Below are 19,839 nucleotides of genomic sequence, written 5' to 3'. Positions count from 1 at the left end.
AGGATTCATAAATTTCCTTCAACCAAACTCTATAAATGACCTCTCGGGTCCCTTTCAGCTTCAAGATTAGGATCCCACCTAAAGTAATCATGTCACTCACTCCCCTATTCAACAAACTACAGTTGTTCCTTATTACATCTAAGAAGAATTATAAAATTCTCTGGCTTTTAAAAACCTTTATTACCTCTCCCATTCCTACTTTTCCAGTATTCTTACCCTATTTTCTCTCCCACATGTTTGTGATACAGTAACACTGGTCTTCTTGCTATTCCTTACATAAAATGTTCCAACTTCCAAGTCCAGTCATTTTCACTGTTTTTCTCCAATGCTAGGCATATTTTATATCCTCATTTTCATCTCTGGGATTCCTTCAAATTTCTGTTAAATTCCCTTCTTTTATGAAGAAACCTTTCTTGGTCCACTTCAATACTAGCAACTGTCCTCTGTTAATCATCTCCCATTTGTTATGCCTATATCTTGTATATACATACCTGTATGGATGTTGTCTCTACTATTAAACTTTGAGCTCTATGAGCACAGGGCATTTTGGGGTAGGGTGGAGGGGAGGGACTCTTTTGCCTTTTACTATTTTGGTATCCTAAAACCTTAGTTAAAGACTTTTAATAAATGGTTGTTGACTTGAACCTCAAAGAAGAGTGTTGCCATAAGATAGGGCATGTATTTCTAATATATTTTTAAAAGAAAAAAAGAAAAAAAACAGCTAAAAATCAGTTGTCATGTCTACAACAAGGAAAACATAAATCAAATTTGTGATAATTATTTTAAACTAAATTCTGAAGATATTTATTAATTTTAAGAGACACCACTTTCAAAACCGGAATTGATTGGGAAATGACTGAACAAAATGAGGCATATATACTAATGGCACAATTCCATTGTATTATAAGAAATATGGGCATGAAGAATGTATGGAAACATAAGAAGAATTATATGAACTGATTCAGAGAACCTAAGGAAATATATATACATATATTATATACATACACACATATATTAATATACATGTATATAATTACTATAATACTACTAAAAATATCACCAGAAGGTAGTATTTATCTCTTGATTGTGATAAAGTTAGACTCTGAAGAAGTGATATCATCAATTTTGATCCATGGAAAACCATGGAAAACCAGATGAAACACATTCCTCCTTTTTGAAGGTTTCTGTCCCAGCTGGATTTGCCTTGCTTTAATTTGTTATAAGAGAAAGTTTAATTCAAGGGGAGGGGAGATATCAGGAAATGATTGTAGTTTAAAAACAAATGATATTAATGAAACATTTCCAAAAGGAAAAAGTTTTGGTACCTATTTGGTATTTTTCACAAGCATATTTGTATTACCTTAGTGCAGCAATAAAGATCAGAAACCTATAATAATATACCATCTCTCTGATTAAGGTGGAAATTTTTACTTGAGTTAAGTAATTTGAGGAAATATTTCTTCTAAGTACATTGGAGAGATTCTCTGACAGAATCAGGGGAGCTTGGTATGAATTCCAGCTTTGCTACTTACTTTCAGACCTAGGGAAAGTCACTTTAACTCTCTGGGACTCATTTCCTCATCTCCAGAACAAGAGGGTTGGGCAAGATGGCTTCCAAGTTTGCCTCTAGTTCAAAATCTGCGATCATATAAGCCTATCACTTTTTTCAGTGATAGACAATTGAGGGATTCTATTTTGAGTTATGTCACATAATGTACAATGAGAAAAAAAAAGTCTTACTGTCTTAGGAAACTAAATATTTAAGAAACATAGAATAAGCTTTTAAATTTAATTAAATTGTTTTCTATTCTGCAAAAAGTTTTATGTTATCTTACCATAAATGAATGTTGACATAATGCTGTGTCACTCACAATAGAGAAAGTAAAGAGCAATACAATAATTCAATACAAATGATGAATTCACTATACCACCTCTGTGGTTTGCCATTATCTCAGCAGTATTGCACAACATTCTACTAAAAGTGGTTAAAATTTAGGTCATAGAAATCTATTGAGAAAGCATTGGGAAGAAAGAAAACAGAAATATATACTTTTAAGGGAGAAAGTCTGGAGATCCTTGCTCTTTTTCACAGGCAAGAAATCAAAGGTTTATATTTACTTAACGGGATCTGTGCTAGGATCTTCTTTTATACATGTAAATACCTCAATAACTGTTAAGCTTTGCACTGAGGACAGCATTATTCTTCTCACATGAACTTCAACAGCATTTAGAGAAAGGACGTAAGGAGAAAATCCAAAACTCAGATTTTGAAAAGATTTTTTTTATTGGACTTCAGCAGTTAAGTAACATATATTCTATTCCATCATGCAATCAAGATAAACTAAAACTTGGTATCCCCTATAAGAAATGAGGTGGAAAAGTTTGAAAACAGAATAATATTGTTTGCACTTTTTATTTTGCTTAAAGTATCTATCTGGTTTACAATAATACATTGTGGATAATTTATTAAAATAACAAGTATCTTTCCAAGTTAGTTGATCCTTCAGCATTATACTTTTACCCTCCCCCATCATCATCATTTCTACTAAATTTGTTCCATTGACACATTTAACCAAATGATCTCTTGAATATCTTCCTGATTTTATTCATCAAGATGATTACAGATAGCAAGCTTTTGAAAACTGTGATATAATTTCCACTTTTAATCCAGCTAGCAAAATGGGAACATCTTGTGATGAATAGTTATCTATCATAAACTAATCAAGGCAAATACTTATATTTTATAATGGAATAAAATTTAATTAATTATATTTAAAACAATATATGAAAAAGTTATAGATATGACATTTTGCTTTTGTTTTGCACTCCAGGTGCTCTGCTTTTCCTTTCAGCTGACATTTTAAAGATCAGCAAGAAAGTTGTATGAATATCAGTTCAATAACTACTTTATCGGACTGTCTCTAGTATGTACATAGATATAAATACATACTTCAGTAATGACAGACAAGACAACAGTTAATTAGTTCTTTGTGGACATTTTAGGGGAGGAAAAATAATTAAGCCAAGTATGAAAAATTAGTCAATTATGATGCAAGAAAAATATTATTTTATGAAAAATGTGTTTCTGCCACATTATACTAAGTTCAGCAAGGGGTTTTGATAAAAGGCTATTTAAAATTTCTAAAATACTTAACATGTATATAGATGTAAACTTCTATATTCTTGCAGTCTCTGCAAGTCAGGGTTACCCAATCAATTAAATTTTACTCAGTGTCATTGTAGCACCTATTTCTTTTAATTTGTTCTTCAATAGTCAGTGATACACATTGCACCTCATTTCTAGGAGATGGTGCCAGGGACATTGTGTTACACTGAGATTTTTGAGAATCGAATCTTCTTCTTCCATCACTGTTTGCCATTTCCACAGTTCCCTCTTGATAATAACTCTTGCCATTCTGGTATTCTTTTTCATACAAACCCAAGGTGGTTTTAATTGTATCTACAGAATGTAAAAGGCTTGTGTCTAAAAATGGTTCCACCTTTTTGGAAAAGGAAGGGATTTTCATAGTTTTAGTGAAAAGAAAAGGTAATTTTGTGTCATTTTTGGTATTCTCTCTGACCAGCCTCTCAGCGTTGAAAGGTAATGTTGCACGGGTAGTTGCTTCTTTGGATATTAATTCACTGTTGGGATCAGATTTTGCAGAAATGGCAGCTTGAACAGGTTGACCATTATTACCCAAATGATCTCTGGAATTCTGTTGGTCAGACGCCATAGCTAAAACTTCCCTTGAGTAACTCTTTTCAGACTCAAATATACCAAGTAACTCTATAATCCTAGACCCACTTTCCAACTTTTCAAATTCATATTCAGATGCTGTGTGTTTTGTCTCGCTTGATCCTGGTAATGGATTAGGCCCATCTAAGATAGATGTCTTCTGCCTGCAATTGCTCAGATGTGAGACTGCTACATAATTATTATTATTATTCTTATTCAAATTCTCTTTACGATTTTCTAGCACCGCCTCATCATCAGTGTTAGTAACCTGTAAAACTTCTGCACCACCAGGCTCATTAATTTTTTCATTTTTCTCCCTTTCAGCACTCTGCACAGCCACGTTATTGCTGTCATTAAGATCCATTTCACTTTTCCTCTTATCCTCAGAAACTTCAGCCTGGTTCACCTTCCCTTGCACGCATCTGTTTTCTTCCTTCTCTTCTCTCCTTGTCTCATACGTTTTCATTTCAGTGATTCCAGTAACACTGTCCTTCTGAGACACATAGATAGACTGCTGATGTGTTTGAAAGACAGGAATGTCATCTCTCTCTTTCCATTTTCCCTCTCTAAAATTACCATTTTCTAACTTTGGTTCACTTTTATCTTCCAGGGGATAGTCAGGGGACAGAGAGGTGTTGATGTCAGGGGGCCATTTGGGTTTACTCATTTTGAGATCATCCTCAATAGCAAAGGGTTTCTTGGGAACTTCACTAAATGGAGGCCAGGTAATTTTCAATTTGCCCCTTTCACCAGGTTTTTTCAGATTCTCTCCTGGTCCATCACCATTGCCTGAATCTGCAAGCTGACTGAGAGCATCATGTGTCTGGGGTGTCGCTGGTGTGTTCTTACTTAGATCAGTTTCTTCATTGTGAACAAAGTCCCCTGAGCTGCTCTGATTTTTACAACGCCATCTCTCTCTATGTGGCTTGTGTCCAAAACCTTCATCATAATTTCCTTTTGATTTGAAAAGTTGCTTAAAATGAGGCTTACAGTAAATTTGTCCGTGGAGTGATGCATAATTTCCCAAGCTGCCAAAAAGGAGAAAAAAAACTATAATATGTTTCATATCTACTGCAACTTTGCAAAGTATAGACTTCAGGTGCAATTAGGTCACCCATTACTTAATATGGAAAGCAGTTATCTGGAATGTTTAAAAATGAAGTATCCTGGCTAACTTAGGTTTACTATGTTTACTTGAATTGCCAATTTAAAAAATCAGGATACTGTAATGATTTATTTACTATTGAAACTACCATGACCATACCTATTTTTTCTTTAACATAAAACATCTATTATTTTAGAGTACCTATAGGTCATGACTGTGGATGTTATACTAGATTACAATTATAGATGTAAATGGTTTAAGATATTAGGATAAATTAAATTAATATGAAATATACAAAAGATACTCTTTTGAAAAAATCTTTAAGTGTTGGTTTACTTGTTGATGTAGCTCCCTAGTAATGTTGGACATTGAAGAAAAAATCCAGTTCTTTAGGACTTTCACTTATTGGGATTCTGTATAAGAGCTTACATATTTTTAATTGTGTCCTCTGCCTCCTTTGGGGGTGGGGAGGTCCAACAAACTGAGAAGCCATTAGAACTTAAACCTAATGTGTATTTTAAATAGGTTAGGCCTGAAAGTCTTTAATCAAAGTGCCATACATAGTGATAACCTCCATTTTATCATCTCAGAATGACAAGCAATTCACTCCCATTTTTACTCATCAAAAATCAGACTCATTTAAATGCATTCACCTCAAGGGTCTTGGAAGATGAATAAATTTGGAACCATTTTGCTAGGCTGTGTTTGCAGCTTCAGATATTTCCCAAATGAGTTAACTGAGTATTTCTGTGTCGTTGGTGTGACCCTAAGACTTCAATTTGTACAGAGATGATTATCACTTATGGAATGCTTTAGTTCTTAAAATCCACCCAGTGACCATGGTTTTTTAATAGCTACTTTCTTGACTTGAACAAGGACAGATGATCATAAATTAGAATCTGAGCTATTAAGAGACTACTTTCTGGGGGAAAAGAAAATATAGCTTCCCCCATACCTTTCATAAGTGATAAAGATAGAATTTAAGTTCTAGCAGATCTTATCAAGTTGAAAATTGTTTCTCTTCTGAAGAATGTGATAATAAGAATATCAATATTGCCCGTTGGAGGAAAAGATTTAATATATTCATCCACTTAAATGTTCCATGTACTAGAATCCTCAAGTGAAAACACGACCCTTCATTTTACCCTTCAAATTGGCCTTCCATGATTTGGTCCAAAGCTGATCATGGTATCATAATGTAGAATTAGTTTATCTTTGGGACCACTACCGAACCCTAGACTCACTTCTTGCCTTCTACTCAGTATTTTCTTTTATCATTTTCCTTTTTTCATTTTCTGTGTTTCTGGTTGCCCAGGGATTCCCACTGCAACATCTCCATATGGATATGTATTTTTATTAACATTTTATTAACATTCTTATTCTCTCTACCTTTCTTTTTATGTGTCAGTGTAGTATAGGGGTAGAGAGTTTTTGATTTAGTATCAAAAGAACTGAGTTCAAAATTTAGTTCTATTACTACCTGTGTGATCTTGGTTAAGCTACTTATTAATACTCTTGGGGCTTCAGGTTCTGTAATTGTAAAATGCCATCTATTGCAGATTAGATGGTCTCTAAAATTGCTCCCATCTCTAATTCTATGGCCTTCCGCATTCCCTTTCTCTGTGTCTCTTTCATTCAGGTTCTTGCTTTCTGCTAGATGACTATGATTTAATCTGATAAACTGATCTATGACATGTTAATAGGTGAAAATGACTAAATGTAGCATATTTCAATCTGAGTAGGGACTTTATGGAAATAACACCTTAATGCAAAGCAGAAACTCTCTCAGTGAGGACTTCAAATGCCATAGTAAATTGGGGACATTATTTTGCTGTATATTGCCTCCCAACACAACTCAAGGAATACTGCATATGTGGCTGCTCATTCTGCAGATGCATAGGTTTGAACCTCTATAAAACATAGAACTTTGTCCAAAAAAACTGTTTCAGATTTTTTCCAAGTTGTGAGACTGGACCTACTTTAAATGGAGCCCTGCATCTTTTTAGCTCAAGCTGAGCCAAACCAAATGAATCAGTTCATTCCTTTTTTTCCCAATGATTACTAAAATACGCTGTTCTCTTCAGTCATTCCTTGAATGACTCAGAATAGACTTCACCTCTAGAGTCTCATTGGAAATAAGGAATCAGAATGTTCTTATAATGTGATGAACATCAATAAATGCCTCTGGACCCACGCAATTTCCTCTAGCAAAGAGATAGTCTGGGCTTAGCCTTTCAAAATTCTTGAGTTTACTTTAGTCTTAGCCCTACAGACCCAAGAATCTGATTCATGGGCTGAGGGTAATGGGCACATTCAAAACTATGGAAAGCCTTCTCTTTGTGATTTAAGTTGCAACCACACAGGGAAACTACAGCAGGAGATCTGACTTTTCCTTTGGGAAGAGATTAGACTTGAGCAGTCAAGGGTTAACCTTATTTGCTTAAAAATTTGGGTTATGACACGGCCAACATTTTCCTTCAGACTGTAGAAAGCTTCATTTTCCAATGTCAATAAAAACTCAGGGCAATAAAATCTCATTAGCTCTTAAATAAGACCTATTTGAGAGGAGATCTATATGGTCAGCCAGGCTTTCCAGAGATTTGGCCTCAGAGTAAATCAAATCTGGGTTCAAGTTGTGCCTTGGCCACATGCTGAATTGTGGGCAAGTCACTTAAACTCTCAGTGCCCCAAACAATAGATCAAAATATTAAATTGTGGCAAACCACCTGATTTCAATTTACAGAGGACAATCTTCACCAGAATCTTCCACTATCAATGAAAACACAAGCCTAATAATTGTAATTTTAAATATGCTTCAAGGTTTAGGAGAAGCATAATGAAAGGTCTAATGCATGACACAAGAGCAAGATAACTATTTTGCCATTTTGATTTCATAAATGAAGTAAATATTCTGGAACCCTGGTCTGTATTCTATCTTCTTCTCTGAATCAAAAATTACTATTTACTATGTATAAGACACCATGGAGGTGCTAAGAATACAAAGGAAACAACAATATTCCCAAATAATTCTGTTTTCAAGAAGCTTACCCGATTTTATTGCTCCAAGAAGCAACAAATGACTGAAGAGAAAGGTAAAGAGCATCTCTAAAAGAGTATATTATTGAATTCCATCATTTTGTGGTAGGATAAATTGTAAACAATAATTGTTGTTAAATTTCTTATTTACTTTCTTCAAAGACCAAATGATATTTTATCCCCCACTTACCTCAATTTACTACTGCAATGGTGGCATCGGAAACATGACTTATGAAAAATGTTCTTGTCTGCTGCCAGACATTCCATTGGATAAACAGTCTTTTGACATAGCGTACACATTTCCTTGTCCTGAAGTAGAAGTTTCTACAAGAAAAAGTTTGCAAAGGTCACATAACATCTTCTTTAGGCATCTCTCAAAAGTAGTTTGTTAAACGTCTCTTAAAAATCAATCCATGCAGATGAAGACCATTGTTAGGATACTAGTTTTTGTTTTTTGATAATAGGTAAGTCATATAGGATTAATCACAATTCATCTAATAATTTAACACGAGTATACATATATATGAATGTCTACATGTTAACATATATTACTGAAGTTCTATATATCATTGCTACAAGTCAAATAATAGGAAACCTTATTCTGTGCGTATTTTTTACCCACGGTGGCATATAAAAATATATTCTATTCATTTAGTCAAAGAAATGAAAATAATTTTCTAAAATGTGCTACTTACTCCCTAATAGTCTAAGACAGAAAATTCAGAATCTCGGTATTATCACAAAAAGCAGTAGTCCTACAAAATAGAGATACCTTCAAAGCTATTAATGAATGTAGAATAAGTAGCCTTTTGAATTCTGGTGTCTGTATCTCATAACTTTTAGTTTATTTTCCTTGCTGCCTATCATATAAAGTAGGCAGCAATCTCTTAGCCTCTTCTACTTATAGTTTAAAATTTCTTCTATGCTTAGAAAAGTGATCATTGTTGGAGGATTTTGCACAAAATAAGAGTAAAAAGAGGTATGTAACCCTCCCAAATTTGTGTTATCTATCTTGGCCTTTTCTGAGAGACCTTATATGGTCAATGTTTGGTTCTCAATTAAGGTCCAGAAAAATATGGTATTATTCTTCCTCTAAGGTCTGTTTTTTTTTTTGTATTTGCCATGTTTTTTTGAGCAGAAGTTGAGCATCTGAAATTGATTAGGCAGCTTTGCTTAATTATGCCAGAAGCAAGCACATCAAGGAACCACATTAACCTGTTAAACTAGACAATATGTTGCAAATATGATAGGGGCATAATTATTATTGATGCTGCTATAGTCTTAATTTTTACGTTTGATATTTCTTTCAATCTGCCCAGGAGAATTAACTACAAAAATGATTTTAGCTAATTATATAAAATCTCTTTTCGTGTGTGAAGCATCATTAGTTGTTTAAAAAATAAGAAAGTAGATCTGAATATCCAAAGCTTAGATTCCAAGTGCAGAATGCATTTATTTCGAGGAACAAACCACCAATCATAGCATAAAATTTCATGTGCATGAGAACAGCCTTTTGGGAAATTTAGTCTTGACTTAAGATGAAAAAATTGGTGCTTCAGGACACAAAGAAAGTGGCATTATACTCTATTCTAAGCAAGCTCCATAACAGTAAATAAATAAAAGGCTTAATTCAAGTCCTACTTATTCTTTTGTCAGAGAAACAGATCAATAGGAAACCTGAAAGCACATATGAACATTCTAAATTGTTTCTTGGATTATTACTAGACCATATTGAACTCCAACATAAACACCACTTAACGCTGGCAGTTAAGAGTATGTCAGCAGTAGGTCAGGGCATCTTGTTGAGTATTTTCTAAAGTGCATTGATAAAACAATCTCATTACTAAAACACTAAAAGATGAAATACATACATTTTGCTCTTAATTCATGGAATCAGCGATCCAGAGTGTGAAGAGATCTTAGAGATATCATAGGATCATAGATTGAGAGAAGGAAAGGAATTCAGAAGCCACCTAGAACTCTCACATCTTACGAAGGAGGAAACTGAGACCCACATAGGGAAGAGGTTTGTTTAGGTTCACATAGGTAAGGATTGAGTTGGAGTTTGAATTGAGGTCTTCTGATTCCAAATACAGCCCATAATGATGATTATATGTGCCCTGTTATTTGTCATGTGCTGCTACTTCATATCCATTATTTACTTTAGCAAATACATGCTTTAAAAGCTAACGGTTTTTTACTGGCAGTCTCACCCAGAATAGATCACTTATGTCCAATATCTTTAAAAAGGGGGTGTTATAGTAATAGCCAGCCTGGAAATATGGGACGTAATGGACACATTTGTTAGTTTGGAGTTATGTTGTTTGAATATATGCACACACTTCATTAATGCAAAATACTATGGTTAGTGGGCTCATCTGCTCTCAGTTGGTTAATCTTTCTTCACACTTCAAAACTCATGCTTTGTAGGTTCATTTACCACTTCTAAAAGCTGCTTCCTCATGGAAGCTACTTTTCATCTCGGTTGCAGATGTATCTGAAACAGCGTATCCAAGACTTTGGAAGACCCTCTCACTTTCCTGCCACGTTTTCTGAAAATTCCTCAGGAGCTCTTCTGGCGAATCTTCTGCAGAGATATCCAAAATGTGGCCAGCAATGACATCTTCATAGGTCGGTGGGGCATGCTTGAAGTCAAAGCCAGATTTAACTGCTTCCACGTTTTGTGCTGAAGAACCTATTGTCCTTGACCCAACCATTTTATTTTCATATGCATCCACTCCTGAAAAACATTCTCTTAAAGGCTTGGCTTCAGAGCCCTGGATAGGTTGTTTATATGGAACTTTGTTCTGGAGATCATTGGAATGGCTGCAAGAAAAGTTTCTGAAACTGCTGTTTATGCTTTCACTTTCCATAGCTGTTAATCCAAATCCCTTCTTGCTAAAAGTTTGCATTTCCTGTCTCAGGTTATGGTTTACTTCACCATTTGTGTGAACTGTTCTATTTGACTTTGCCTCAAAAATTGGGTCATTCTGAAATTTCCCTAGCCATCTGTTTGTTCCACTTTCATGGCTCTTTACTACATTTTCAGCCACATGGAGTGTTTGATTGGAAGCTTCATATATTTTAGAGTGCCCTGACATGCCTACCTGAGGGACTTCAACCTTGTGTATGATTTCTATTGAATCAAAACTTTCAGTTCCTGGCACTATGTGTTCTGTTATTTTGGCTCCATCCCTGCGAACATAAGTTTCCCTTTTCTCTACTTTCTGGACTTTTTCTTGTGCTTCCTTAGCTTCTAAGACTGTACTTGTGGTGACATGAGATACATTTATGGGTACTGGAGTTTCTGTCTTAATTTGACGCCTCAGTGTTGCAGGAGATTTGACAATTTCAGCTCTTTTCTCTATGACTGGCCCTGGTGTTACTGACTGATAATGACATGTCCTTTGGGACAATTTTGCCGTAGTGTCTTTTAGTTTGGCAAGCTGCTCAGAGTGGCTTCTAGGGGGAGAAGGAGAGTCTGATGCCTGGCGAACTCCGGATGGTGGTGTTGTGGATCTGGTTCTAGATAGAGGAATGGGTCTACTTTCCTTCTTCTCTGGAGAAAAAGACTTATTCACTGTAGGAGTCTCTGTTCGTCGAGCAGTAGACTCAATTGTTATGAAGGTTGGTGATGGTGAACGTTGTTTTAAATGTGGAGAAATAGTTCTACATTCTATCTGTTTAATTTCATGTTGGGATTTCACTTTTTGATGAGATTCTTTTTCTTCAACAATTTTCTTCTCTTTCTGGATCATTTTGCTAGACTCAACACTAATTTTTGATATTTGAGGAGATGCTCCACTATAATTAGATTTCTCTTTTTGATGGGATTCTTTTACTTTCATAATTTTCTCCTCTTTCTGATTTTTTTTGTTGAAGCCAGCACTAGTGTTTGATATTTGGGCAGATGCTTCACTAGGAGGTTCAGTTCTCAATTTTCCCCCTTTAGAGGAATTCATGCACATTTGGATGGTGTTCTCACAAGAAACAAGCATTTCCTCCACTTCATTTTTAATTTGGGTTATTTCCTCTTTCATTTTTTCTAGGTTATTGTCCATGGCAATGTGCATTCCATTTTCTTTTCTTTCCTCATTCATCAGCCATGCAGGGATAATATTCAATAGTATCTGAAATGTTTTAATATCATTTTTATTTGGTTCTTTTTCAAATTGTTTCACTCGAAACAGAATCTGCTGTAGTTCTTCACGTTTTCTTAAGAAGTCCAATATATTTACAGCAGATTTTCCATCATCTTGCTGGGAGCATTGTAGGGAAGAAAATAAAATCTTGTTCTCTGTAATCTCTTCTTTTGAATCTTTAGTATTAAGAGGGACTTGTTTCTGTTGTATGCTCTTGATTGTGAGGCATTCTTCTTTCAGATTGTTAGATTGCTGGGATAATTTTTTATGGTTAACCTTACTTTCAGAAGCATGAATTTGTGTTTGATGAAAATTCTGTGTCTGTGAGTCAATGTGTGCATCAATAACTTTTTGCTGGACTACTTTCTCTGCTGATTTCTTTTTAGGGCATTCTTCTTTTCTTTCAGCTATTCTTTGATGTTTTGGACCAACTAATACCTGTCTCTGGTTTTCTTTTTGTGTTGCTAAAATTTTCTTGCTCACTGACTCCTTTCCTTCTCTTTGGGTCTCATAAACTTTATCTGATTCTCTTTCTTGCTTCTTCTCTGAGTGATTAGTAGGCATTTTATTCATTCCTCTTTTTTCATTCATATGTAACTGATAACATTCCTCAGCAGTGTTTTGCTTATTTTTAATAGCTGTCCTTATTTCATTTTTCAGTGTTTCCTGTTCTTGTTTAGTAGTGGTTTGAACATTAGCTACTGGTTGCTTAAGGAAAGTCTCTTTGAAATTTTGGGGTATTCCACTTAAACTTAGCTCTAATGTTGGGTATTTGATACTTTTACCTTTTAATTTTGGGGATACTGGTTTGCTTGGAGTCGAGCACAATTGCTTTTTATTACTTTCCTCCTCTCTTAAATGAGAAGTATATTCTTGGTGTGTTTGTTCCATTTGATGTGCTAAGCTATGTTGCATTATGTCCCTTGAACATTGGAGAACTTCCTTTTGATGGTGCTCTTTGTCCATGGATATGTCCAAGACACTATGAAGTTTCTGGGTAGCCAATGACACTACTGATGATTCAGATATCTGGTTTTCACTAGAATTCTCTTTGGTTTGGAGATTGACATCATATTTAGTATTTAAATGTATGGTTTCTGCAGCTGGTGCAGGCAAGGAATCATCTTCCATAGGTTTCTGTGATGGTATTTTCAGCTCAGACTTTAATTCAGTTCCATCATGACTTTCTGTTTTGACTATGTGATGGCAAGAGCTTTGATGTTTCTGTTTTTCAATCTCCTCCCTTTGCTGCCTGTATTTTTCTTCAGCAATCATTAGAGGGGTTTTGAATTTTCTCGTGTATGGCTTAGGGCTAATGGGTTCTGCATCTAAAGGAAAGGAATGACTTTTAACAAGAGTTGAGATCTTTTCTTCTTTGGGTGGTAATGTTTCTTGAATGGTCTGAATGGAAGGCTTTGTGGGCTCAGCAGTGGATGCTTTTTTTTCTTCAGAAATCTCAGTATATGTTTTCTCCTTTGTCTGGGTGAGCTCCACACTGCTCTTCCTCATCACTGAATTTTGTTGCTTTGTTTTGGTAGTATCTATATTTGATTGAAGAGAAAGTGGCTTCACTTTGGGATTGATACTATTTCCATTTTCATCTGACTGTCTGAAGAATTTTGGCTTGGGGAACTTGGGAGAAGGTGGGATTGCTGTCGACTTGCCTGCTAAGGATCTGGACCTTGAATGAGTTTGTACTGACTCTTGGCAAAGTTGCTGAACATTTTCTCCACTGCCTTTTGTTTGAATTGTGGAAGAAGAAAAATTTATAGGGTTCTGTGATAGAGGAGGAGGAGGTGGTAAAAAGGTTGATGGGCATTCTCCCTCAGATCTGTCATCCACTAGTGGAGGTGGGGGAGGGAGGCAGGGGAAGCCATCAAATTCACCCTTTATCTTTTCTGTGGATGGCAATGAAGAAAACTCATGTTTTTCAGAGAACATCATTAAAGGAGGTGGAGGAGGTAAAGGAAATTCAATCTCAGATGATGCATTGGACGGAGGAGGTGGAGGTGGAGATGGAGGTGGAAGGAAAGAATGAGTTTCAGTCACATTACTTACAGTAGCCAATTTGCCTGGATTATAGGATTTTCCTGCAGTCATTTTTAAGTTTGTTGAGGCATCCACTCTTGTTTGAAAGTTTTCATTTTTCTGATGAACATCAATCATTGTATTTCTTTCTGTTGTTCCTTTAAATTTTCCACGGTTTCCCTTTGTGGCTTTTTCTTCAGATACACTTTGAATATCCTGTTTGAGTACCAAAGGAACAAAAGGCTGCATTTTCTGAAGATTCATTTCATTCCTTTGAAAAACCTCACTAGTATGCTGTGCTTGTCTCATTTGTTCCTTCAGCAAAATTTCCTTCTGAACAGGACCAGTCTTTCCACACGTCTCATTGCCATTATCTGGGATGCTAACTGGTTGGGGGCTAGCATGAGACTTGCAAATGGGAATATCTGCTGATATTTTTGTCTTTTTTGTTCTTTTCTGACTTTTTTCATAGGAAGATCCCTCAATTTGTTGGTCACTGCTTAAGACACACGTTTGATTCTGTTGCATTTTGTCAATAGTCAAGCCAGCACTAGAGGCTGCATCCTTTTTCAGTAGAGCACCTGTCTCTGGCTTCTCAGTTCTTAAATTTTTCTGAACTGAGCTATAAGAAGCTGCTTGACTCCTTACAAGCCCCTCTCGAAGATACTGTGCTCTTAATGCATCATTTCTGATGCTGTTTTGGTCTCCATCCTGGACCAAATTTTGAAGAGTGTTGTGGGGTGTATCAGACAATTTTTGGAGGCTCTTCTCAAGAGCATCATAGTTTTGGTCACGACCTATGACAATTTTTACAGTACCTTTGGGGGCTTCTGGAGGGACAATATCACTATGTTCTCCTTTTGAATACCCACGAAAAGATTTAACTGCAGTTTGTTTAAGGATTCCTAATTCATCTAGGTGTTTGGTTTCTTGCTCAAAAGATTCAGGTTTTGCCTCCAAAGTCATTTTTATATCTCTTGAGGTCGCTACTTGCTTGTCTTGGGCTTTGTGTTCTTCAGTGGAATCTATCAAGTCATGCCGCAGAGTCTGCTTCTCTTGTTTGATTGTATTTTTTTGGTCTATCTTCTTGAAAGAGTGTTGGTCTTCTTTCAGAGTTCTTAATGTTGATTCAAGGTCATCTCGGATGAGCTCCTTTTTCAGAATTTCAGTCTTTGTGTTTACTGCTTTTTCAAGAGATTCAATAGTTTGTTTAATATCACCAGGGATAATATCAGTCTTCTCAGTTCCTTTCCATTGGTGCCTTGCTTCTTCAAGAGACTTCATTGTTGCATACATGTCAGCTTTCATAATTTCTTCTCGTTTTGTAACTGTTTTCTGATTTATGGCCTCACTGAGGGAATTTAAGGTTGCTTTCAAATCACCTTTTATAATTTCTTCTTTAGGTACCTGACAGGAGGTACTCAGAGGCTCAGTCATGAAAACCTTAACTGTATTATGCACATCTCCTGGGATGATGTCAGTTTCATTAACAGTACGTTCAATCTGAGATTTCCTTTTCTGTAATAACAGCTTTGTGCCTTCAACATCACCACCAATTATTTCCTCCTCTCCTTCTTGTTTCCCAGTTGTAACTGTTTCATTTGACCCTGTCTGGAGTAGTTTGAGGTAATCTAATGCTCCAGCTTCTATGCATGTCGTGAAAAACTGAACGTTTCCTCTCTCTGATGCATCTATTTTAGTCTTTTTGGCTATTTCATAGTTTGCTGCAGAAGACAAGAAGTTGTGAATAGTGCGTTTTACATCTCCACCAATTATTTCTTCATGTTCTAGTTTGCAATCATTATCATTTTCATGAAGAAGACAATAGATTGTCATATTAATATCCCCTCTTTCATCTTCCTGAATTATAATGCCTTGTTTTACAGCTCGTTCCTCACTGAAAAGATTTTTTATTGCTTGTTGTATATCCCCTCTCACTATTTCTTCTTTTTCAGATTGGATTTCTGTAGACCTGTTTAATAACTGAGCTTTGGTCAAACTGACATTGCCCTTTTCTTCTTCACTGACTAAAATCTCTCTTTTGGCATCATCTCTTTTGGAGAGTAGGTTCATCATTATAGTTCTGATATCTCCTCTAATAACTTCTTTTTGTATTTCAGGGGATTCTTGATTCATTAGTTTGTACTTAGCCATCCGGACATCCCCAACTTCATTTTCTTCAATGATAATTCCATGAGATTCAATCATTTTCTGTGAATATAGTTCTTCTAAAGTTTTTTTAATACTCTTTCCAATAATTTCCTCCTTTTCCACTTTATTTTCATTAAATTCATGAAGAGGTGTTGTTTCAAAGAGCCATGTTGTTGTTTTGACATCAGAGTGAGGGATTTCTTCCCTGGTTACTTCTGTGAAGTATTCATCTGTTTCTTTAATAGAATCTAAAGTCTGATTTTCAAAAAGCCATACTGCCTGTTTGACATCACCTTTCTGCACATCTTCCTTAGTGACTGTCTTGATATGCTCATATTCTGACCCTTCTCCTCTCAACTCATCTAGGGTGTGAGTTTCAAACAGCCAAGTAGAGGTTTTAACATTACCCTGTTGTATTTCATTGACACTAACTGTCCTAATATGTGTTCTTTTTTCAGACTCTTCAGATTCAAAGAGTTGCTTATGATATTTCACATTTCCACCCTGGATACAGTCAATAGTGGGAACAATTACCTTTGCCCCTTTTGAAATTGTATCCAGAGGCTGTGTTTCAAATCTATATCTGACAGAACTAACATCTCCTTTCTGAATATCCTCTTGTGTAACTGACTTGATAACATATACATTTTCTGATTCATTAATAGAATCTAAAGGCTTTGTTTCAAACAACCACCTAGTCCCACGTACATCCCCATGAATCACTTCTTCTTTCTTTACTGTTGTCACTTCATGATAATACCCTTCTTTGTCTTGAATAGCATAGAGTGGTTGGGTTTCAAATAGCATTCTATAGTTTTTCACATCCCCCTTTATTATTTCATCTTTGCTAAAGGTTTTCTCAATGCTGATCTCTTCAGATTTGTCTTTAATCTGGTCCAAAGAAAAAGTCTCAAAAATAAAGCACCCTTTTCTCACATTCCCACCTTGTATGTCTGTCACTGTCTTGAGTGATTCATCACCTTCTTGGCTTTCTTTTATCATATCAATAGGCTGGTTTTCAAAGAGCCACCTGCAATTTAAAACATCACCCCTCTGAATATCTTCAGCTTGTAAGGTTTTGATCTTTTTCAAAACCTCCTCTGAGCTGGAACTTATGGAATCCAAGGACTGATTTTCAAACTTGTACTTCATGCCAGAAACATCCCCAGATTGAATATCCACTTCCACTGACTTGATTTCCTTGCCTTCTTCTCCTTGTATGTTGTCCAAGTTTTCTGTCTCAAAAAGAAAGCAGGCTGTGCGGACATCCCTTCCTTGGATGTCTTCCTGTTTTACAGTTTGGAGTTTGACTATTGCTTCTGAGTCATCTCTTATTTCATCAAGTGGTTGAGTTTCAAAAAGCCAAGTACATGTTTTGACATCTCCCTTTTGAATTTCTTCATTGTTAGTAATTAACTCTGTCTTGTCATAAAGGGTCTCCATTGGCTGAGTTTCAAATAGCCATGTGTAGGCTTTTACATCCCCTTTAACAACATCCATAGTTTGCTGTTTTGTACTTTCTGAATCCTCCATGCTATTAAAATGTTTAATAGAATCTAGAGGTTGTGTTTCAAACAGCCATTTAGCAGACTTCACATCACCAGACTGTATTTCTCGTGAAGATATTCCTTTGATAATCTGATATTTATGAATGCTTTCATCAAATTGATCAATAGGCCGAGTTTCAAACAGCCACCTACAACTTCGCACGTCACCCCTTAGTATTTCTTCTTGTTGAACTGTTTTAACTTCATGATATCTCCCAAGATGATCTTGAATAGCATAAAGGGGAGTTGTCTCAAAGAGAGATTTATTATACTCTACAGCACCTCTGGTCACTCCTTCTACTTGTATTTTATGTGATTCATCAAACTTAATTAAATTATTTGATTCAAAGATATGTGTGTAGCTTCTTACATCCCCTTTATCAATCTCTTCAAGTTTAACTGTCTTAATATATTCCTTCTCTCCCTCTCTAATGTTTTCCAGAGGTTGAGTCTCAAAAACCCATTTCTGGTGCCTCACATCTCCCTTTTCTTCTTCAGAAGCAGCTATCTTTTGAAGTTTGCCAACTTCTGGACTATCTTTTAAAATATCCATTGGAAGTGTTTCAAATAAGTACTTGGTGGCTTTTACATCTCCACCTATTATTTCTTCAGCCGGTAAAGGGTTTGAATCAGTTACTTCTTTCAGTGTGTCTAATGGGTGAGTTTCAAACATCCAACACTTTCTGGAGACATCAGTACCTATGATAGTTTCTTTTTCAATAACAGACACTTCAGATTCTTCTTTGATAGACTCCAAAGGTTGAGTTTCAAATAGCCACTTTGCCTTACTTACTCCACCTCTGATGTTTTCTTCCATGGATATTCCACGGACAACTTTAACTTCAGTAATATCTTTGTTAATCATATCCAAGGGTTGTGTCTCAAACATCCAGCGTGCTGTTCTCACATCCCCCTTTTCAATGTCTTCCCTGTGAACAGTTTTAATCTCAAGAATTTGCCCCAAGTCATCTTTGATAACATACAATGGTTGAGTTTCAAAATGTTTTATACTTCTCTTCACATTCCCTTTAATCTCTTTGAGCTCAGATCTGAGCTGTAGTAAGTTAGCTTCATCCACTGAATATAGCTGCCCCAGTTGGTCAAGATTCTGAGTTTCAAACAGATATTTCACAGTTTTGACATCCCCTCCAGTTATATCCTTAATGGCAATTCCCTCTGACCCTTCTTGTTGATCCTGATAAATTTTGTTCATTGAATCTAGTGGTTGTGTCTCAAACATCCATGTGGCTGTGCGCACGTCTCCCCTGGCTAGTTCTGGAACTTTTTCATTACTTTCCGGAGATCCAGAAGAATGAAACCCTAATGTGTCTATTGGTTGGGTTTCAAACATCCATGTGGTATATTTCACATCTCCCCCGGCAATGATTTCTTGATCAGCGATGCTTTTTTTGCCATTGCCTTCATCTGGAGATTGATCTTTGATGGAATCCAAAGGCTGGTTCTCAAAAATCCACCTCATGGACTGTACTTCTCCCTTCAGAATTTCATCCCATTCAAGGTACTCTCTTTCAGGGTTGAGACATTTTTGCTGGCTGTCACCAGTATTTTCAAAAACATAGCGGGTTTGCTGCACATCTGCTGAAACAGAGTCTCCTGTGTCTACATGACAAGATACAATCTCAGAAACATCACTAATATAATCCTGTTCCAAGTTTTTTCTTAATTCAGGGTGGATGTGTTTATATAAGCGATTTAATTCATATAAATTTCTCTGCTTGGAATATAAATCTTTGGGGATGGGAAATTTTCCAGGGGGCTTGGGGCATTCAGGGGACTGGGAAAATGCTGTCACATCTTCTAATGTTGGCACTACTTTAGATGGGGGAGGAAGAAAATCTTCTGTCTTTCCAAAATTCGTGGTGTTGACCTGTGCGGAAGCTGAAGAAGTGGAATTGTATTCTGTACGACTCACGCTGGACGCATCCTGTCTCTGACTGGCCGAAGCACTGGCAGCTATGCAAGTGACAACTGGAGATGGCCACACAGTACCATTATATTCACTGTCAATCTTTGGAAAACAAAAAATTATGTTTTAAGAGTGGTAAGATATGGTTATCGCATCTCTACAAGAAG

General features: G+C 36.0%; 1 protein-coding gene across 4 annotated transcripts in view; it reads right to left on the bottom strand.

Moving 5' to 3' along the window:
- Window positions 1-2,265: 2,265 nt before the first annotated feature.
- The window catches only part of XIRP2 (xin actin binding repeat containing 2), a 434,256-nt gene continuing 416,682 nt past the window's right edge, over window positions 2,266-19,839 (bottom strand). For 2 of the 4 annotated variants that reach the window (XM_016433688.2, XM_007494308.2), the window contains 3 exons: window positions 10,318-19,774; window positions 8,068-8,201; window positions 4,628-4,764 (listed from right to left, as the gene is read on the bottom strand). In XM_016433688.2, coding sequence (XP_016289174.2) covers window positions 8,107-8,201; window positions 10,318-19,774 — 9,552 coding nt within the window. In that variant the 3' untranslated portion in view covers window positions 4,628-4,764; window positions 8,068-8,106. Of the gene's footprint in view, window positions 4,765-8,067; window positions 8,202-10,317; window positions 19,775-19,839 lie in introns of all 4 variants that reach the window. The other 2 variants (XM_016433690.2, XM_016433689.2) reach the window with 2 other exon arrangements.

The sequence above is a fragment of the Monodelphis domestica genome, chromosome 4 (assembly GCF_027887165.1).
Source record: "Monodelphis domestica isolate mMonDom1 chromosome 4, mMonDom1.pri, whole genome shotgun sequence".
In the NCBI taxonomy this organism is placed as follows: domain Eukaryota; kingdom Metazoa; phylum Chordata; class Mammalia; order Didelphimorphia; family Didelphidae; genus Monodelphis; species Monodelphis domestica.
Note: the sequence above shows the minus strand (reverse complement) of the source record. Positions and strands in the feature narration are given on the sequence as shown.